A 23,505-nucleotide genomic window follows, 5' to 3' on the forward strand; every position below is an offset into this window, starting at 1 on the left:
AAGGGTGACGAATGAATAAGCATGAAAAACGGACACTTGTCAGCTAGGAATTAGATGTAAAACAGAACGGTTCAGAATAATGTGGGTATTCCTGTCAGGAAAAGAGATGAATTTCTGCCCTTGGAAGACCTTTAGGAGTCTACATTTCTGTTTTCTTTCCATTCGTTCTAAGGCTGATACTAAAATAAGTCTAAAGTCCTTTCATTATAACTGAGATTACTTTTGCAAAGTCAACTTGGCCTACCTCTGATTTAGTCGTTGATTCTAGCAATCGAAAGAAAAATCAGCTTTGTCATATGCATGCGTTCTGGGAGATGTTTACTTAAGAACATGAATATTGGCTTACTAAATCCATACGGCAAAATCCAATTAGCAGATGTAGAATCAGACTTGAAACTATATGGATTTCTATTTACCATTTACACAGTAATCAAAGAGAGCCTTTCGGGGCACCTATAAGCATGGGCACACATCACAACGTCACATTTTTTAATTGTAGAGTTTTGATGTTTTCAATGAATTTTTTTTTTCACGATAATGACACTGTGGTCACATATTGTTTATGATGCGGAATATACCAATTCATGGCATTCTATAAACTTCGCTTTTTGATGGCGTGGTAAACAGAAAAGAATGCTAACTGGGAGTCTGACTGACGACTGTGCCCTTCACCTTCCTCATTTGTAAAATGAAAATAAATGTCTGGATGCTTTTAAAGGTCTCTTTTGCTACATATAAGGGCCAATGACTAAATAGACTAACAATTTAAATGTATGTTTGAGGGGAAAAGACGTTTTCCTGTGTTGAATAAAATACTTCTTGGTCATGATGGATCTGTAAGGAGCTACACCAATTGGATCAGTGTCCATGAGAAATAATAGAAGAAATCATTTTAAAATAATAGACGAGTTGATATATCGTTGAAGAGACCAACTTACCATTTTCCCCTCAGGACAATTTTCATGGCATTTTTGGACACCTGGATCTATAGGTACAGGTAAGAGTTAGAAAACAGGGAAAACAGTGCGACCCAGAAGATTCGGTATTAAAAATATCCGAAAATTCTTTATACAAATCCAAGGAAGCAATCACAAAAGCAGACTAAAATTAAAGCTTGGCTGATTGTAAATGCATTCAGATTAACTTTGACAGAACTAATTTTCTGTCTCCATGGAGAGATGGGGAGAGAAATGCCTGCCCAAAGCAGCATGTAAGAAAGCCCGATCCTGCCAATGTGTGTGTTTATGAAAGGGGCAGAAAATCAGGTCTCCATCCCTTTAGCAACTCTGCCTGACACTATCCAAAAAGGGTGTGTGTGGCTTACGACTGGAAAGTCGAGGATGCCTGGAATCGAGGAATATATGTGTTTTGTGTATAATGCATCAGGCTCCCACCCAAGCACCTATAAGCCCTACTGATTATGGATGGAACCCCCCCCAAAAAATATCAGCCGAAGGTCTACTGTGTCTGAGCAGGAAGGTTGCTGATATTATTTTTCTTTGAAAAAGATAACGAATATGCTCTTACTCTGAGTTTTCTAGAATGATTTATATTTATTAAAAATGTTTATTTCCTCAGCAATGCTACTTCATTGTGCAGAAAGATTTATTAGAATACAGTATTTTTTAAAAGACCAAATCTTAGCAATGTCATAGACTGACACCATGAAGCCAAGAACTCTCCAGTGGGTATCCTTCAATTCGATAGGCTGTCCTGGTGGAAATGAAAATCCTTAAACTCCACAGAATAATAAGATAAAAGGCACATTATATTATTAATGTTGGGTTTGTTTTGTTTTTTTTTTTTTTTAGCTCTCATAAGGCTTGGTGAATATTAAAAGAGATGTTGGATCTGAAAGGTTTTGGAAGATTATAAAGCACAAAACATATAATAAATTATTATAATGATTTCTATTATTAATACTCAGAGAGTTCTGGAATGAAAGATGATTGCACACAGGAGTCAATTTTCAGATATCATTCTCTTACAGATTTTGGCCATATGGTCTATAAACTAGAGGATCTAATATTCCTTACTGTTCTTTTGGAAGTTAAAGTTTATTGCTATGTTTTTCAAACTGTGTGTCATGACCTTTTAGATGATTATGAAATCAATTTAGTGGTTAAAAAGCAACATTAAAAAATATGAAATTGAATGAACAGAAAATGCCAAGAGGGATCATATAGAGTATTGAGTGTATATATACAACGTATGTGTGTATATGTATATGTGTGTATTATATATTAAATATACACACTGATACACATGTATATATGTATATCTATGTATATATAGATATATATATCTATGTAGACATATCTCTATGTGTATATATAGATTATATTTATATATAATATATATACACACACAAACATACACACATATCTGTGTGTATTTCTATGTGTAAGAAGAAGTGATACAAATACATTTTTTATTGCAGGTCACTGTGAAAATCTGGAAGTTCTGGGAGGCAAGATAACATTGTAGCTAAAAGCAGGGTCTTTGCAGAGAGATAACTGGGTTCAGGCCTGACTCTAGCACTCATCTATCTGTGTGACCTTGAGCATACTGTTTAACTTCTCCCTGCCTTTGTTTCTTCAGCTGAAAAATGGGCACACGAATAGTAACTATTTTATAGGGTTACATCAGAAGAAGTGCCTATAAAATTCTAACGTCATGCCTGGGATATATGTGCCCAACAGATAGTACTCACCTCACCTTTCCCCACCACGGTAGCAAATGTATCATACTATACAGATATTAGGTATTATCGTTACCAGTCAAAATAAACATAATCAAGTGAGACAAAACAATTGTGAATGTAGAAGGGCTAATTATTGAAGAGGATGTTTCACAAAGAGAAATCTAAGGACTATCATGCTGTGCGTGATAAAAAGGCAGATTTCATACTCAGATTGGGCCCTGGGAAGCTGTGCTTGTAAAATGTCCCACAGGTGTGTTTTATGCACAGTGCTTAAATCTTAGAGCCACTTAATGACTGATTATTTATGGAACACCCATGTTGTACATGGCACTGGGCTAGATACTATAGGCAGCAGGAGGGAGGTTTTGAGAGCTTGTGGGAACCAAGCAAACCTGCTTCTCAGCAGTGTGGTTCTTACCCCCTGGTTTTTGATGGTCCCTCAACTGGTATTTCCAGAGTGTCAGCAGCAGAAAAGTTTTTGTACAGGCTGACAGCTGACATTGTCTAGCACAGCAGCTGAAATTTCACATGTATCTAGGGACCATTTAGGTAACACAAATGATAGAAAATTAGGCACCATAATTTTTTTTCTTGAAACATGATGCCCACCTGGTCTATTTTTCCTTTCTAAATTTTAATATAGACAAGAATACAAAACCAATATACTTTTTTTTTCCTCTTGCTGCTCAGCAATAAGCTATATGTTGTCCTATAAGAATGCAGACTCAGTGGCCTGCAGACTCCATATCTGATTGCTAACAGAAGCTGGTAATGTGAATTATTATGTGATTTTTTTTCTAATTGCGTAGGTTGTTAATTGCTTAAAACTTTATCAAGAATTCTTGTGTGGGCCAGCATTTCGAGGGCTAGACCAAGAAGCCTGTGGATTGCCATCTTGAGACATTGATCTAGCAAATTCAGTGCTGAGTGTGTCAAAGTTATCTTAGTGTTTCTTGTGGCCTCTTACTTCAGAGAAAACCCTCTGGATTTCTCCCCACAGCTCTGCTCTTGTCTGACTCTCAGACGTTTAACCGAAAAAGACAGCTTGGTGGGCAAATCTGTTTCTGTTAGTAGGATTGCATATATAACATTTTCTGAATTCACATTTTATAATTATTAATTTATCTTCCCTTGCCTACTTTCAGGCAAGAATGTTAGGCAATAAACATTGGGATTTCATAATATTAAATAAATAGATATGATTCTCTTTTAAATAAATGGAAACTATTAGCACATGAGTCAGGAGAACCAAAAGTTTTCTTGATGGCTGGCAAGACACTTCATCATTATTTCCATTAACTTTTGATGATTACATAGGATAAATATGTCCTCACATTCTTTTCTGAACCAGTGTCTTCATTGCTACGGTTGCTACATAAACAAAACCCTGAAGCTCTTTCAGGTAGGAAGGAACCTGTCCAGAGTGGTTATGATTTCTTCTCAGCTCTTGTTCTTTAGAGAAGGAAGAGCAAACGTTCGGCACCACCGCCTTCCTCTGTAACGTATGTGTCCAAGTAGAAAGACATTAAATTCTTTTCTATGGAGTCTGGATCTAGCTTCACTTTCAGCCTCCCCAGCACAGAGCCCAGGGAGGCTAGAACTAAGCAGGAGTTAGCATTCAAGATACAATCCATCTGCATGCCAACCTGGAGTTCACTGCAAGGAGCTTTCTGGAATGGCGTGTGTCTTGTATCTGCATAGTTACGGCCAGCTTTCTATCAGGTATCATATCACTGCTAAGCGTCACTTTAAAAAGATAGTATTACTAGTCCCAGTGAACTGAATGCTAAATTTCTTCAGTTTAAAATTTCTTTAGGGTTGTTTGGTGCTTAGTACACAGGAGAACTTTAATAAATGCTGAATTAGAATCAATTTCCAAAATAATCTGGCAAGCCCTTTTACCGAAGGTCTGGGAACAATTTCTCTTGTGGTAACTATAAAACTCTTTGAAATTGCACAGGTCAGCCCTCTTCCTTTACAGATAATGCACCTAAAACCCCAAGAGTTAACTTACTTGTTCAAGTTCATCAGCCATTAACAAGCAGGCTACCGCATTTTGTGGGTCTACATAGAGGTTGTATTTGTTTCTTAAAGAAATTTCCATGAAACGTAATGGCTTAAAACACCAGAAATTTATTTTCCCATAGTCTGGAGGCCAACAGTTTCACTGGCAATACAGAATCAAGGGGTCAGTAAGGCCCTACTCTCTCCATAAATTCTCTGGGAGAATTCACAGCTTGTTGCTTCTAGATTCTGGTGGCTGCCAGCATTCTCTGGCTTGTAGCTCCATCCCTCCAATCTCTGCTTCTCTAGTCCCATGGCCTCCTCCTCTTCTGTGTGTGTCAAATCTCTCTCTGTCTTTCTCTATAGGGACATTTGTGATGACATTTAGGGGCCACCTGGATAAACCAGAGTCTCTCTCCATCTCAGGGTTGTTAAGCACATCTGTGAAAGGTCCTTTTTCTATGTGAGGTAAGATTTGTAGGTTCCAGGGATTAGGACCCTCATGCCTTTGGGACAATTATGCAGCACAGTGGTTATGAGTGTGGAGCCTGGATCTACCTGCCTGACTTTAATCCTGGTCTTGTACTTATGGAGGTTTGGAGGCTTTTGTTTCTTCATCCCTAACAGGAGGACAATTATAGTATTTATTGCATAGGGTTATTGTGAAGATCAAATAAAAGAATACACATAAAAACCCTTATGAGGGCAGTGTTATTACCTAAAAGCCCTCAGTAACTGTCCTCATTCAGAGACCACTCTACCGAGCCCCAAATCCATGTAGCTGTCGAACTTTTACAGAGTTCCTGGTTGTACTGAGATTTAATTAAATAAATAAATTACTTTATTCATTTACTTATTGCTACCAAGATACCACACTCCAAATATCGGAATTAAGCTTCTTGCCTCCCAAACTGAGCTGGTCTTGACAATGTGTGCTTTTGATCTAGGGAATTTCTATCTTTAGAAGAGGTTCGTGGTGCAGTTATCTGCTAGGCTTTCTAACCATCTTCTGGACTTTCTGACATGGGTCTGTCCTTGCAGTGAACAAACACAACTGCTTTACTGTGACTCACATTTTCACATTTCCAAATTTTTGATTAGTTCTTTTACTTGTTCAATGAACAGAGGGGTGGAAGAACACTTTTTAAAACTTTTTAAAAACTAGTCTTAATGTATTTTCAAAGCGCTCATCTGGTGAATAAAACAATTCTGTGGTAAAATATAGTCACAATACTTGCATTTTTAGAAGGAAAAGAAGTATCTTTCTTCTACTAATGATAAAAGGTGCTAATTATGTTGTCACAGTAGAGTACCACGTATGCTTAAATCACCAACTCTGCCCCTTAACGGGAAATAACTGCTGTGAACTGACCAGTATGGCATCCTTTGAGAGGTCTAGATTAGTCTTCTGAACCTTGGGCACTTATTAAAAGTAAAAAATGCCTACCTTAACGCCACAGAACTCTAAAAAGTTTACTATGGTTTCCTTTTCCAGGAATAGATGATCTTATCTTGGCTGGAATTTTAAAAATCATCATTATTTTTTTAATTCAGCAACTCTTACAGTGATCATTAAATGTTAAGGGACACAATGTTGGATGGGGTTCTCTTTTTTACTTGTCCTTTCTCCTCAAATATTCTAAAAGATAAAACAAAACAAACAAAACCCAACCAACCAAACAGCAAAAATGAACTACATGAAGCTCCCTCTATAATTAGGCTGAAAAGTGAAGAATTGTCACAAGTTTGTTTAAAATTCAGCGTTACCATTTCCTAAACAAGTGACTTGGCCAAGTTACCGAAGTTCCCTGTTCTTAAGTTACCAAGTTTCCTGCTTCTGTTTCAGTTTGCAAAATAAGGATAATAATAGAATTGACCTCATAAGATTGAGGGTTTATATTGGAGCTTTATTTACAACCTCTTTCAACATTGTTAAAAAGTAATGTTTTTGACCACTCTTAGGAATTTATGGCGGACAATTCCAATAATATCACAGTTTATATCCAGGAATAGAGATTGGAATGATCTTTAAGGAAATCAGCAGAAAGATTATCTTGGCAAAGTCTTCAGTTTCACTTAGGGATGGCTATCCCTTATGGCACAGAGGTCATTTAAACGGAGAAATCCTGAGTGAAAGAAGTCCCTGCAGAAGGAAACACATTTAAAGCTATTCTTTATTTCTTGGCTTTGGGGCATTTATAGGACAAACATATTTGTATTCAGTTTTCCTAAAGGGTTTTTTAAAAAAATAAATATTTTAGAGCTAGGATTGTAAATGACATCCATTACAGAGAAGAGGAAGAAAAAACCCATACAAGCCACTCTTCTATTCACATTGCATCTTTAGTTTTAGAAAAAAAATGATTATATGCCATCACAATATTTTTTAAGGTATGTCTTAGGGAAAAATAATAAGAAACATGCCAACTTTATAGATGAGGAACCTGACATATCAAAAAGTTAAGGCTCTTTCCTTGGAGTATAAAGAAATGAATGCAATGATTGCAGACAAGCTTTTTTTGCAAATAAGCAGTTTAGCCGTAAACTTCCCTTTTCATCCAGCATAAAACATTATTTTAATGACACATTTTAGTCCAGTGGGTTAGCAGCCATGCTTATAACACACAGATAGCTGATTTCTCCTAAAATATAACTTATGAGACAGTGTTCTATCAATTGGTTGTCTACCTCTCAGAATAAACATGAGCTATAAATATTGATAGATTTGTGGGAACTCTGTGGATCTTAGGAATTTCTGTTCAAATACAATAGAAAATATGTTTGGAAAAATACAGACTGATGCAAACAGGTATGTCTTATGGTTTTTAATCTTGAAATAGGAACCACGTAATCAACTATTTAATATAACAGTTGAGATTTACATGAAACAGGAAGAAAGTTATGGTTAAAGATGTCTGTCTTACTATCTAAAAAGATCTCAATTGTGCAGTTAATCTTATCTAATACAAAATCTCGCCTCTGTAAGTTATAATTGGCTTATTAGGGGCTTAAATGGTTGCACAGGGATCAAACCATAGCTCAGAAATGCATGTTAGTAAACAGGCCATTTATTCTGGCGTGCTGGTAAACTGGCCGAACTCTACCAAGATATTTGCTGTTAGGCTGCCACACTCTGTCATGGTATAACCTAAATCTTTCAGAACACCTGGTTAAATAAATGTATTATATGGTCAAATCATTGTAATTTTGTATAATTTAATCTTGTTTTCTGCCCCATCGAAAGGTAGGGAATGGAAAAGAAACATAAAGCCACAAGCAATGACTTCTATATATAATAATTCACAAGATTACATCTATTTAATTGAAGATACTATTGCCCTACAACAGAAATTTAATTAATTAATTCCTTTAAGAGACTTATTGAGGTCCAACATATACCAGCCATCACTGTAGACATTTTGCATTCATCAGTGAACAAAAAAAACCAAAAATCTTTGCCCACGTGGATCTCACTTTCTCAGGGGGTGGGGGAGATGGGCTACAACTCATGATCATAATAAATAAGCAAATACATAGTAGATGAGAAGTTGATAAATGTTATGAAGAAAATAAGTACAAAAATGTACTGGAGGTTTCAAGGTGGGGTGGAGCACAGAAGAAACCACTTTACTTGATGTCCTTGAATTACTAGGGTGAGAAAACATTTTTACTTAAAGAACATATCATTAGCATTGAATAACATCATCACTTTGTCCCATCATATGCTTTTAGTTTAATTCCGTTTCATTCCATTTATTTATGTCTTCAGTTCCTTAGTACCAACCATGTGCAAAACACCATTTTCAGGGGTGTCTGGGTGGCTCAGTGGGTTAAAGCCTTTGCCTTTGGCTCAGGTCATGATCCCAGGGTCCTGGGATCGAGCCCCACATCGGGCTCTCTGCTCAGCAGGGAGCGTGCTCCCTGCCCCGCCCCCCGCCTCCACCTGCCTCTCTGCCTACTTGTGATCTCTTTTGTCAAATAAATAAATAAAAATCTTTAAAAAAACAAAAACAAAAACAAAACCCACTATTTTTAGGCACTGAGGGAATCATGATAAAGAAAATAAGGTGCCTGATCTTGTGAAGCTTATATTCTGGTGGTGGAGACAGTCAACATAAAAAGAAACAAGTAATGATGAAGAGAAATGCTCTCAAGAAAAACGAAAGCAGGTTTGGGGTTAAGAGAGTGACAGGGTTGGGATCAGTGGGCTTTACGTAAATCGGTCAGGGTTGACCCCGTTGAAGAGGTGACACTTCAGCAGAAACCTGAATGAAAGACGAGAGTGAGCCTGAGCCACATTTAAGAGTTGGGAAAGAATATTCTGGGTGGGAAGGAACAGGTATTACAAATAGCCTCTATTTGAAATGAGTGTACTGCATTCTGGAAACAAGGAAGCTGATGAGGTTGGAGCAGACCAAGCGACAGGGGAGAGGCAGGAACCCAAGGCCTTCTGATACTTTTGCACAAAATAAAAGTGAGTTTATAACATTATGCCTCTGGAAAGTAAGATAATTTTGTGAATGACCACCTGACATAAACACAAACACTGCTTTTCCTCTCATACCCAGAGAATTTGTTAGAAGCACGGACTCTCTTGTTGGTCAGACTAACTTCTCCATATACCAGCTATAAACTCAGGCAGGACTTTTAATCTCCCTTTATTGTCAGTTTTCCCATCTGTATAATAGTGATTATCGCATCCATCACATGGAATTGTTGCAAGGAATGAGGAGCCAATCTATGTAAGTTGGTCAAAGGGTATAAACTTTGTTACTGAATGGATAAGTTCTGGGGATAGTTTTCTGCAGGACGGTGACTACAGTGAATCACATTGTGTTATGTACTTGAAATTTGCTGAGAGAGTAATTTCTAAGAGTTGTCATTAAAGGGAAAAAAACTGTAACCATGTGAGTTGAGAATGAGTTGAGAAATGAAGTGGTTGAAACAGTGCCACCATTCTAATCATTAATTCTAAAGTCCAGTACTGGCCACATGGGCTATCAAGCAACCGAGCTGTGGCTAGTCTTAATGGACAAGTACTATAGGTGTAAACACATCAGATCTCAAAGATAACCATGAAAAAAAGAACATAAAATATTTCATTAATACGTGTTTATATTGGTTACTTTTTTGGAATGATAGTTGAGATATACTGGATTAAAAAACATATTACTAAAATTAATTTTGCCTGTTTCCTTTTCCTTTTTTAAGGTTGGCTATTAGAAAAGTTTAAATGACATAGGTGGCTGGCATTATGTGTCTCTAGACACTGCTATTCTGGATAATATGAGAGAGACACTACAGACTCACAAATGTGAATAAGCTTTGGTGCAAACCCACAGGTGGTCACAAGGTGGTTCTAATCCCAGGGAAAAGGACGAGTGAGCAGTGAGAGGTGAGCAGAGAAGGCCACCTTGATCCTCCTCCATTCTTCTCAGGAGCTATCATATTCCAATTTGTAGCCGGTGGCATTTGTGATTTATTGGTTTGCACACAGAATAAAGAAGAAAAATCCATAGGAACTATCCTGCCATTCCCAGGAAGATGGATTCCCTGTGCACATAAATCCACTCTGACTCCTGAATCATAGGAGAACGGTGGCCATACGGAGTGCTGCTCCATCCTCGGGCATGGGGGGAAAATTACAATCTAATTGTATGTGAACTGGCAGAGAATTTCATCTTCTAGGATTGAAAGCCAAGACCTGGGACATGAAGTTGTAAAACAAGAAGAGCCTTTTTAAGTTTTTAATGTTAACTCGGGGGGAGAAAAAAAAAAAAAAGAAATAAAAAAAGGAAAAGAAATGTTAACTCAGTATGGATAAGTTTTCAAAATGTACAAATAAAGTTTAAATCATTATCTCTGTTGTTATGAACACCTATCTATTATCATCCACTGAGCATTTGTTTTGTGTCTGGCACTATGCCATAGGCTTTACAAGTTTATCCAATTTAATCTTAAAATAACCCTATCATTTTCATTTCACGGTTGATGAAACTAAGGCTCAGAGGGGTTAAGCCACATGACCAAGGTCATATTAGTAAGTGATGGAACTAGGATATGGACACAAGTCGGCCTGGCTCCAAACCCTGTGCTCTAACCATTCCACTATGCTACTGACATTGTATCCCTCCCCACAAACAACTACAACCACATCACCAAGAATGACAACATCAAAATAGCAGCCCTATCAAAAGTAAGACATTGCCCGAAGAATGACAGTGTTTGCTAACGTTTTGCCTGAATGATTCCTACCTGAACACTAGGAAATTTCCTACTGGCTTTATAACAAGGGATACCAGAAGAAACAACCCAATGAAACTGGTAGCCATATTGCCATAAAGGCTCCACTGGGGGATAGACTTGAGATCTCTCAGAAGCAACTCCTCGCTCTGCAGCGGAATCCACAGCACCCAAGCAGGACGCCAACACAATCCTCTAGTAAATGTGTGACATTCTAAAGCAGGCATGTCATGGTCTCAGCCTAGGCCTGGCTAAATTCTAACTTCCATATTTCCTTGTTTGCTCTTCTACCTTGATTGTGTCACAAACTTACCTTTATATTTTATATAGCTGAATAAATGATGTATTATAAGCAAACACTCAGCCAGTATTCATTCCTGCCTGATCAGCTTCTGAAAATAGAGCTTTCTTTTTTTGTGAAAGAACGTTGAGCCCCTCCACTGTACACATGAGTATAAATCTAATTAGGTGAGACATAATTGCATTTATTTAACCTTAGCATCATAGTTATCTTTGCCTGGGACAAATTTAAACTTTAATTGCAGTTTATGTGATGGCCATCTGTCATATATCACTGGGCAAAGCCCCACAGGCATACTTGAAACAGGGCTTACTTGAAACTAGGAAATTGTCAAGCTTTGTGGAATATTGGCAAGAACTTGTTTGGTAGAAATCAGTCTTAACAAAGAGAACTGAAATTTAACCTCTTTTTTTTTTTCTTTTTAAATTAAGCATGATATAAATCTATGTAGCCAAATCTTTACATATTGGACGGTCTTCGTTGGCCACAGACACATATGAGTTCAGCAAAGTATAGAAATACAGGCAAACTGTTCTTCAATCTTATTGCATGAAGATGAAAAGGGGCTATGGGCAAATTAATCTCTTACCGAGTTTGTTTTCTTATTATTTGAAAATACCAAATTACATTCAGCAAAGTTTATATAAAATACATTCAAAGAAAGATGGGATTCTTACATGTATTTAGTTTTTATGTGAAGAATAGAGACATATATAGAGTGTCTCTAATACATACATACACATGCACCATACATATATACATAAAAACACACCATACATATGCTATGATACTATATATATATATATATATATATATATATATATATATATATACATACACACACACACATATATATACATGGAATTGGCACAATAAGAGGTTCTTCATTTGGAACTCTACAGTCCTTCAACTTCAGCTTTTAGGCAAGCCAATTTAGTATGGAATATAAATTGGTGATTTAAAATATTCATTATAATTGATATTAATAAACACAGAGCAATGAAAGATAAAGATATACTCTTATATTCTTGTACCTCTTTTGATTATAGTTAGAAGCTAACTTTTGATTCATTTAAATATTTGACCAAAACAATTGGTCTCTTGTTTCTTTACAAAATGTTTAAAAATATAATTTGGCTTCATAATTAATAAAATAAAGTCTCCAAGATTTGTGGTAAATGACTACAGTGAATGTAGGGGTATGCCAATGAGATCCCTTTCCAGGACTGACCCCGCTTTTGGGAGTGTTGCCTATGAGAGAGCTCTGTGTCTTTCTCCTGGAATTGCCCTCAGTTGAGGAGAGCTGACTTGACCCAGTTCACCCAAGCTGGTGGGAGCTGGGAGTCAAGCAAGGGCCCACATCCATTGATTAGTCTATGTGGGACAACTCTGAAGGGCCATTCGAGCTCCAGAGCTCCCTATGGGGCCATTTTCAGTCATACCTGTCCTGCAGCTCAATTTCTCATACCTGCCAAATCCTATGGCCTGCATGGGTATTATTCCTAAGAGTATGTTCAGTATGTTGCCTGCCTGTACGTCCTCATCTCAGAGTCTATTTCTTGGAGAACCCATATAAGACAAAGAAAAAATCTCTTTAGATATGCTCTGAGAGGAAAGATTAATATATATATAGCATTTTAATAAACTTCACTGAGAATTTTTTATAACAGTTTTAATTCAATAAAATTTATTAAACATCTATGATGTTCTAGGCATTGTGCAAAGCATGAATGCTATAAAGTTAAGCAAAATTGAATTAGGCAAAATTGATTCCAAAGAACTTGCTGGCATGAAACACAGACATTACAACAAGGGAACATAATTCAACTGAGACAAGCCCTGCATTAAGAGAATGGACACACTGCTCTGAAAGGATTGAGAAAGGGATGCCTATCTTTCTGGAGACCCAGAAAGAGGCAGGAATGACTTCACTTAGGACATTTGAAACAAATTCTTCAAAAAGTTCAAGCCTCTTGAATCATTCTTTCTTTTCTCTTTCACATCTCACATCCAATCTCTCAACAAAAGCTATTACCTCTTAAAGATACAGTAGTCCCCCTCTTGCCAGCCATTTTGCTTTCGGGGGTTTCAGTTAGCCACGGTCAGCTAAGGTCCAGAAGCAGATGGCCTCCTCCTGACTTATCACCAGAAAAGTCAAGGGTGGGCTAACACTATGATTATCACAATGCCTGCGCCATTCACTTCATCATGCAGGCATTTTATCATCTCACAGCATCGTGAGAAGAAGAGGAGGGGTAAAAAACAGTAAGATATTTTGAGAGAGAGACCACATGCACTAACATTTCTTACAGTATATTGTTATAATTGTTCTATTTTATCATTATTGTTGTTAATCTCTTACTGTGCCTAATTTAGAAATTAAACTTTATTACAGATATAGACAGAAAAAAACAGCCTATATTGGGGTTGGTCCTATCTGTGGTTTCAGGCATCCACTGGGGGCCTTGGAACATCTCCCTCTCCTCTCCCCCACAAGTAAGGAGAATTGCTGCATCCAGGAGCCAGGATGCACCCCCTTTGCTGCTCCTAATCCATGCAAGTCTAACATCTCTTATAGACTCAGCCTCATAACTGGGTTTTGTGCTTCTACCCTTGATCTATTCTCAACACAAGTCATGATTCTGTTAACACAGAAGTCAGATCATGAATTGTTCTGCTGAAAACACTCAGAGGTTCTCTTCTCAAGCTAAGAACCAAAGCTGTTAGACCTACAGTGTCCTGGTCCAACTGCCTGGGAGGGCCAGTGCATGCCTGCTTCTGAGTATTGGTACCTGTGGCAGGTACAGCTCCCTCTGCCCGAGTCCCCCTTCCCTGCCTTCATGTTTCCTCAACTGTGAACATCTCCCAAAGAAGTTCCCTGACCACCCTCCCCCAGGACAACATACCCTCTTTTCCTGCTTTACTTCTCTTCATCGCGCTTACCATCTGCTCTGGTCGTGATTATCATCTATTTGATTTTGAGTTTGCCCTTGCCCACCTGAACATAAACTTCACAAAGGCAGGTGATTAACTGTTTTGATTTGAGCTACATACCCAATACCTAAAACTGTCCCAAGCACAGACTAAATGCTTACTAAATATTGTTTAAAAAATGAATGTTTACAAATAATGAACAGAAGTAAGAGAAGGGTGAAATCCTTCATTGCGAACAACAGCTGGAAAGCACAGACATCAAAGAGTTGCTAATCTAGTGTGATGAAAATGGAAACATTCTCTCTGGTTGGAGCTGGAAACATAGGTTGAATGTGTAAACTATGAAATATGGTTGTCATGGGCTGAATTGTTCACATGTCAAAGCCCTCACATCAGGACCTCAGAATGGGACTTCATTTGGAGACAAGGCCTTGAAAGAGGTGACGAAGTTAAAATAAGGTCTTTAGAGTGCCTTTAATCCAACATGACCGGTGTGTCTACAGGAAGAGAAATCTGGGCCTGCACTTACAGAGGGAAGAACGTGCAAAGACATGGAGAAATCAACCATCCACAGGCCCAGGAGAGAGGTTCTGGGAGGAGCCAACACTGTTGGCACCTTGACCTCACACTTGTAGTTTCCAGAACTGTGTGCAAAGAGATCTCTACAGTTAAGCCACCCAGTCTGTGGTACTATGTATTGACAGTCCTAGCAGATTCACATGATGGCACAAGGTACCGTAAAGGATCTTTACTTTATCACAGCCACTATAACATTTTAGCAGGGAGGGAGGCACTCTGTGCAGAGATCTGAGTTTCAGAAAGATTGCATTTGTGGTAATATGGAGGACGGACTAGAAAAGCGAAACAATGGGAGCCATGGAGACTAACTGGGATATGTTTGCAGCCACTGTGATTTAGATCAAGTAGAAGGCAAGGGAAGAGCAGAGTACAGAACTGGGAGAAGCCTCAGAGCCAAGACTATCGGGACTCATTGGGACTCAGTGACGTGTGACAGGTGGGTGATACTGACATCCATCACTAACAATTTGATTAAATGCACGCATACAAAAGAGTTCAAATAATGTAGTTCACATGGATTTCAGCAGTCTCAGACTTGAGAAAATATCTCAATATGGAGCCTTAAGACAGAGTAAAGCAGCATTCATGCTGCTCAAGATGTGAATAGCACTCCTTGGGAAAAGGGGTCTGCAGAAGAGCTACAGGCAACATCTTTCTTAGGCATAATATGATTAGCATATTAAAAAATCTGAGAATTTTGCAATGAATAAACCTATTTAACTTCATCCAAAAAAAATATTTCCCACATTTATTTGCTTATGGAACCCTGTTCTGTGTTAACCTCTTCATAAGCATGAATACTCCAGAATTTAACACAGTTTGGAAAACAGTGGTGTATTTTGAGGCATTCTAGTGGTTCCAAAAAATAAATAGAGAAGCTTTGTATGGGTAATTTCTATTTCTAGTAGTAAAACTTATCAACATTGTTCTAACACACTGGCAGAATAAACTCATTCAAGAAATGGAGTTGGTTTTCTTATAGCCTAATTCTTACCAGATTAAAAAAAAAACAAAAATTCAGAATCTTAAAAAAAAATCACTAGTTCTTTCATATCCCTAAAGAGAAATCGTCCATGTCTTGAAACAAAAAATATATCCTGGTGATGTAAGGGGAACGTGTAGCTCAAATGCAGAAATCTGCAGAAATCTGCAGAGATGTCTGGGAGCCGACATCTGCCCACATTCCACCCAGGTTCTGAAGCATGTTCCTACGCCATGACTCACATGCGATGCGCACGTAGGCTTTTCTGCTCTTTGTGGTGCCCGCTGAACTCCAGGCCACACACTGGCACCAGTAATCTTCAGGCCCAAAGAGTTCTTCGACTTGCTGGCGCGAAATCTCAATGCTCACTTCCCGGACAATGAGACCTGCCAAGAGAAAGGGAGATTTAAGTCAGGAAAAGCCTTATTACTGGCAAACTACAAAACATCATACCATGTATTTCCCCCCAGTGATCCATCTTGATGCCATCGATCAACAGCCCAGATATTGTCTCTCTCCACCTGTGATCTTCCTTTGGCTCCCATTATTTGATGCCCAACTTTTTCATTTTCTTATTTGCTATTTCAAACCTTCTGCTTTTACCAGAAGATGAAAGTGGAGTAGATCTATCACAGCACAAAATTACACTTTTTTCCAAAGAGTTGGACAAATATTTACCCTCTGCTGAGTTAGCTTCCTTGGTATAGTCAAACATGAAGACGGGTTTCACATCTTCTAAGGATTGTGCCCCCATTATATAGGTCATGGGTAAGATATCCATGTGCTATACATAACCTTACAATGATTAAATATTCCTAACTCCTCACATGAAATGACAGAGAATAAGCTAAAACTATAATTATAAGTATGTAAATTATTAATATATATTGGTTAATGTATATAAACATATATCACATTTTATTATAGTTTCATCTGGTACCACACAGCTATATACAGTTTTACAACACTTTATATAGTTTTACAGTAACTGTAACTTTCTTAACAATTCCTTAACAAGGAATGTGCATGACCTAAAACTGTAATCACAAGTACAAAAATCAAACTTATATCTATATATAATATGTCAGGTTTTATTATAATATTACCCAGTACTATATAAATATATGGTGCTTATCTAAAACTAAGTTATTTTTATAGTTATTTTTAGTTATTAAAGTAAACTCTTTTCTTTAAAAAAAAAATGCCAGTCTTATTTAACAAATCCTTGCTACTCTATTCAAAGAATGTATGACTTTAAATTTTCATGCATAATATTTCGAAAGCCCAAATGTTTATTTGTAATTGTGATGTAACCAAAATCCTGTTAAAAGTGGCTTCCAGCTAAAATTCTCAAACAATGGATTTTATTTTATAGCATTAGGTAATCTTGAATAACAAAAGTTGAACTAAGAATCTGGGATTATCATTTGAAGAGTATTTATCTTGATAAATCAAAGTCTTTTTCAGAGAGTTATTCTACAATGTGCCTCTTTGCACTGAGCAAGAAGGATCATCTGAACAATGTATGTGGGTAACTGCCAATTTTCCTGCACATTCTTTCAGAATGAAATGCCTATTGAGACAACTAACAGGGAGACCCTTAGGGTTAAGTATAAGCACAGTATGAAAGATGAAATATATTGCTTTGTACTTTTTATTCATGTATTCATTCATTCATTCATTGAACAAATATTTATTTCATATCATTATGGAAAAGGTATTGCCCCAGGGACTTGTGGATCTCTGGTGAGTAGGATAATCATTACCCCCAAAGAACTTCTATCATTGTGAAGGGGGTGCATAGTAACTACAGATATGCAGTTTACTACTTAAAATGAGAAAATGAGAGTAAATAACAAGTGAACCCAAATTAGCATGAAGGATTCAACATGAGTTAAGTTGGTTAAATTATCTAAGGGGGAGGGACAGAACATATGAAAAGAAGTGAGAAAGAGAATGAGGGGATTGGGAACCCAGAGGACAGTTGAGCACCAAGAATGGCATGAGATGAAGAGAGACAAGAAAAATATCAGTCAAAACACAGAGATGTAGACCAGTGGTTCTCAAAGTGTGGTCCCAGAACAGTTTCACCAGCATCACATGGGAACTTGTTGGAAGTGCAAACTCTTGGCTCCCACTCCAGACTCAAATTGAATAAGAAACTTTGAGAGTTGGGCCCAGAGATTTGTGGTTTAGCATGCACCTAAAGAATTTAGATGTGTCCTATAGTTTGAGAATCTGTTGCACACCATGTTTAGGATTTAGAACTTCTTTCTGAAAGTCATGGATATCATTAAAGTATTTTAAGCAAGTAGATGACATCATCAGATGAGAATTAATATCTATCTATATATGTGTGTGTATACACACATATTCTGTCCCTCCCCCTTAGATAATTTAACCAACTTAACTCATGTTGAATCCTTCATGCTAATTTGGGTTCACTTGTTATTTACTCTCATTTTTCTGTGTACTTCTCCTTTGTAGCATTGAACACAATTGTAATTAAGTAGTAAACTGCATATCTGTATACACACACATATGTATGTATGATATGCATAAGATATAGAGCTTAGTTCCTAGAAGGTATGATTTCTTAAACTGTTTGACTATGACTTCTTGGTATAGATGACATGAAGGTGTCACCTAAAGACACCAAAAAAAGAGTATTCCAGAACTTACCCTTAAACCTACAACATGCTTAAATGGGTAAAACCCTTCAGGAAAATTAATGAATGCCCAACAGAAGTAGATGCTGTCCCCCTGGGAAAATAAGCAATATTTTCTATTGAGAACTGAGAGGACTTGAGTCATAGAAACAACTCTGCCCTCAGATCTACTCAAGGGTCCCTGAACTGAAATAAAGCCCAGGAAAGTGGATTTTGTAAGCCCAAAGCAGGGCAAGGTCCTAATACGACATCTCTATGGCCAAAAGTTTATTAAACATATTTAAAGTGATTTTAAAGTCTTGAAAATTAACAAGGCTTTTATGCTTACACAGTTTTACACCATTTAAAAAGTTTTTTTTTTTTTTAAAGATTTTATTTATTTATTTTACAGGCAGAGATTACAAGTAGGCAGAGAGGCAGGCAGAGAGAGAGGAGGAAGCAGGCTCCCTGCTGAGCAGAGAGCCCGATGCGGGGCTCCATCCCAGGACCCTGGGATCATGACCTGAGCCGAAGGCAGAGGCTTTAACCCACTGAGCCACCCAGGCGCCCCCCCATTTAAAAAGTTTTCACACCATTTAAAAAGAATTTTCAAGGGTTGATTGGGTGGCTCAGTTGGTTAAGCGCTGCCTTTGGCTCAGGTCATGATCCGGGGGTCCTGGGATAAAGCTCTGCCTTGGGCTCCAGCTCAGTGGGGAGTCTGCTTCTCCCTCTCTCTCTGCCCCTCCACCCACTCATGCTGTCTCTCTCTTTCTCTCAAATAAGTAAATAAAATCTTTGAAAAAATAAAAATAAAAACAATTTTCAAGTAACTGGCATATCTAAATCCCTCACTCTTCCATGAAAATGTTACTGTATTATTTTAATCAATGTCCTAATAATAAGACAATCTCTACAGCAGAAATCCCGACTTATTAACAAAAAAACACTATCTCTTTTCCACTTTCTTAATCCCTGCATAGGTCTTCTCATTCTCCTGTCCTGCTGTAATAATTCTCATTTTCTGATCTCTAGATGATCACGGAAAAATGGAGCCCAGCTTTCCCACTCGCCTCCCACTTTTCTTTTTATTCCACTCTCTGGAATTTCATGCTTTTGCCGGTTTTACTTGTTTATACCCCCTCTCTTCATGCAGAAATTCAGTTACTGGACACAAAGCTCTTCTTTTAAAAGTTGTTGCAGGAAATTTACAGTCACCAAAGGGCTGATAAACCTGCAGTGTGTATTTCCTCAGCACGGTAATGATTTCTTCCAAAATGCAGGGCAGCAACAAATGGGCTCAGGATATTAAAACCACACACAAATGTTTTGCATCCCAAGATGATAACCTCAGGTTTCATTCCTCATCCCCTCTCCCCCGCTCCCTGCCCGTTTACTTAAAGCAATTACAGAAAACCTAATTAAATGTTAGGGCAACTTCACTAGGGCCACTGTATCCTTCAGCCCAAGGAGGCTCATGGATGTTTCCACTGACCACAAATCTGAGGCTTTTTAAGAAGCCACAGGCCGATCCTCCTACTACAGGGATTATTCACAGTATGAATGTTCTGAATTGTGTGGCTCGGGCTTGCTGTGGGTGCAGGAGTCAAGCACACACCGACTTTTGTCTTCAGCTTCATAGGTGCCCCATTCACGAGGAGATGGATTGATGAGTTGGGTAGGGTTGTCCTGCCACACACCCAAAGTTTACATTCCAACTTTTGATCAATAGCACTAGACCCAGAAAGAACTGAAGCAGTAAGTGTCTCAATACTGAGAGTTTAGAATGCCCTACAATCAGCTGCATTAGTCAAGCTCTGAGATACTTTGTTATAAGCCATCTTTTCATTACTGTAGGTAAGTTCATTATCTATGACACTCTGCTCAACAAACCAGAGGCTAGTGGTTTGGGTAAGAGGAGGTAATATCCTTTCTCTTTGAAAGTAAAATTTTAAATCTGCTTGAAGTCCCCAGATGGAAAAAGGAAGCTGCCTTGAAATTTGTAATGCCATCAGCATTACTTCCAAGGCGGGAGGCTTTGAAGAGCATTTGGGAACTTGAAATTGGTTTCAGGTTACTTAAGGGCGGGGGAAATGCTTCGTTCTACAGATTTACTCAAATACAAATGGGTATTTTCCATCACGTCTGATAAGATCAAAGATTTTCCATCAGCATTCTTCCTTTAATAGTGGCATCTCCAGGATGCATGCTGTTTGAAGTTTGCACTGATCTGCTTTTATAATAGGATTCATTGTGGTTTGGGAGCCAGAGTGCAGGCAAGTAATTAGCATGCTATATCAAGAAGACTTATAATGAATATGAATATGCACTTGCTAATAGGGAGTTTCAAATGATTTTAGAAACCCAGATGCAAATGCAAACCTCTGATTGGATCTTTGTATGGCTATACATGCATATGGCAATAAAATCTGGTAAAATGATATTTATTCCTTATCTTTAGCAAAATTTTAATTTTCTAATAGGGTTCAGGCACCACAAATATTGTTTTCTTATAGACTGTTATAAAATGATCCAAATACAGGATGAATACGATTGTATAATTATTTAAGCAATATCTACATTCCCTGAGAAATATAATCTGTAGTACCGTCAACAAACATTAAGAGCTAGCTAATATCAAAAATTAAGTCAAGTTCCAGAAATTGTAAAGGCGGACCAAACATCGTCTCCAGCACTGTGTTCCTTTGTCTCATTTATTAGGTGATACTCCAAAATCCTGCATCATCTCGGAAGATTTTATAAAATGTGGTCATCAGGGGCACCTGGGTGGCTCAGTAGGTTAAGCCTCTGCCTTCGGCTCAGGTCATGATCCCAGAGTCCTGGGATCGAGCCCCGCATCGGGCTCTCTGCTCAGCAGGGAGCCTGCTTCCCTCCTCTCTCTCTCTGCCTGCCTCTCTGCCTATTTGTGATCTCTGTCAAATAAATAAATAAAATCTTTAGAAAGAAGTAAAAAAAAAAAATAAAATGTGGTCATCAAATCCTTGCCTTCTGATACCCCATGTACATTTCACTAAACAGCATATTAAGCTCACATTAGACTTGTATTTCTTCTTAATGACTGTATTTTCATAAGGCAAAGGGAAGGTTTGAGACATCACGTTGTGTAGACCTAGCAATTCGGCCTCCTACAACACTCTCCCCCTTGGGAGAAGAGCTGCAAAGGTCACTTGACCAAATCTCATTATAGTATGTTCACAGGACAGAGGTTGCTGGGAAATGAATGACGCTCAGGTAGGGATGATCTGCAACATGTTACAACACTTTATTGAATTAGCAGGGTCTCTTTTTCATGTTTTCTCCCAGAGTTTAATCCTTTTAGTTTTCACTAATATGACCTAAAACATGGTACGTATCAGTGCTAGATGTCTTTTTTCCCCAAGATTTTATTTATTTATCTGGCAGAGAGATTCACAGCAAGAGAGGCAACACAAGCAAGGGGAGTGGGAGAAGGAGAAGCAGGCTTCCCACTGGGCAGGGAGCCGGATGAGGGCCAATCCCAGGACGCGGGGATCATGACCTGAGACAAAGGCAGATGATTAACTGAGCCACCCAGGGGCCCCTAGATGTCTTAATATAAATTAAAGTCACTCAAAATAGCGGCATTATTTAAAAGGCTGTAATAACAAAAACAAAACACACCACCAAGACAACAAAACCCTGAAAGTTTTTCAGCTACTCACTAAAATAATCAAAATATGGTAACTCGAAAGCCAAACCTTACAATCAAGACGTGGTTTCATGTTACACGAAGTCATCTGACACTCTTTAAACTACATCAGGAAAAGACACTGGACACATAATTTATCAACTTTTCCCTGAAATGTTTTCCTTGGATTTTTAATATATTTAATATAGAAATAGGCCATGTAACTAAAATTACTTTGTATCATTAAAAATCACAATTGTGATTTTTAGTAAGTCACAAAACTAAATAGTAAATCACAAAGTAACTAAAATTACTTTGTGTCATTAAAAATCACAGGTATATTAGATTTATTATAAGCATAATTTGTTAATTACATTTTTTTATCTTTGTGATCAAGATGAATTTACCTAAAAATCAAAGAATAACATGGCTGGGACTGAATGGGTCAAGGGAGTTGCTTGGAAGCATTTCATATCTAGGTCATTGACCTGACTTCCTGTTTTACGTGATAATTTCTAATTACTTGGTTCTGTTTGGAATTCCTTGTCCAATGAGGATCTGTGTTTAGCTTCACTATGTTTTTGTTTTGTCTAGAAATGAGAAGAAAATATTTATTAGATTATATATCTGGAGTGGGGAGTGGTTTTAGGAATCTATATGATGACCACAGATAAATGCTGTTTTTCCCCCTTCACACTTGAAATGTTAATTGCAAGATGATATTAAAATACTTATAAATGATACTTTGACAACACTAATACTGTTTTTCCCTTGCCTTTGCAGAAGTGTCAGGTTTTAGATGTTATAAGAGAACCAGTCCTTCTTTTTCTGATTTGACTTTCCAAACACCACCAAACTTAGAGCTGCAAGTATTAATGATAATTGGAGTATGAGGGTATGCAAAATGCTCTTTCTTACACTAATAGTGGTAACGAGTTAATAGATTAATTCTACCAGTTGTGATCCATGATTTATTCGCATTCTAAACTTTAGTGATGAAAAACCTGTTGAATGTCTGTTCCAAGAACTCTTTCCATGTCCAAAAAAGGAGCTAAAATCTTTCTGTATTTAACTTCTGCCTTATGTGTCAATTTCTTTGGAATATAATGAAGTGATTTTGTAAAAATGTGATAAAGCACATTCCACTGACATAGCAAATACGTTACTCATGTAAATATTTTTCACAAAACATTAAACTTATTACATACATATTTGAAGACATTCTAACATTTTCTTTAAAGTATAATTCTTAATGATTATCTAAATCATAACTACATGCATTATTTTCTGTTTTTATTTCATGAAATACATTGGTAATTTCAAAAGAATTTTAACAAATTTTTTTTAAAAATTCTGTCCATAAGGGTGGGGGGAAACTCTATTCTTGGAGGTTGATTTAACCATGAACTTGTGAATTACAGACCTTATTATTGCTGTACCCTTATC

The 23,505-nt window shown here is 37.5% G+C and overlaps 1 protein-coding gene across 2 annotated transcripts in view; it reads right to left on the reverse strand.

Annotated features, from left to right (window-relative positions):
- Nucleotides 1–23,505, reverse strand: part of UNC5C (unc-5 netrin receptor C) — a 362,738-nt gene that overhangs the window by 104,434 nt on the left and 234,799 nt on the right. For both annotated transcript variants that reach the window (XM_059376239.1, XM_059376235.1), the window contains exon 3: nucleotides 15,990–16,133. In XM_059376239.1, the coding sequence (XP_059232222.1) occupies nucleotides 15,990–16,133 (144 nt within the window). The remainder of the gene's footprint in view (nucleotides 1–15,989; nucleotides 16,134–23,505) is intronic.

Source organism: Mustela nigripes, chromosome 1 (genome assembly GCF_022355385.1).
Source record: "Mustela nigripes isolate SB6536 chromosome 1, MUSNIG.SB6536, whole genome shotgun sequence".
Lineage (NCBI taxonomy): Eukaryota > Metazoa > Chordata > Mammalia > Carnivora > Mustelidae > Mustela > Mustela nigripes.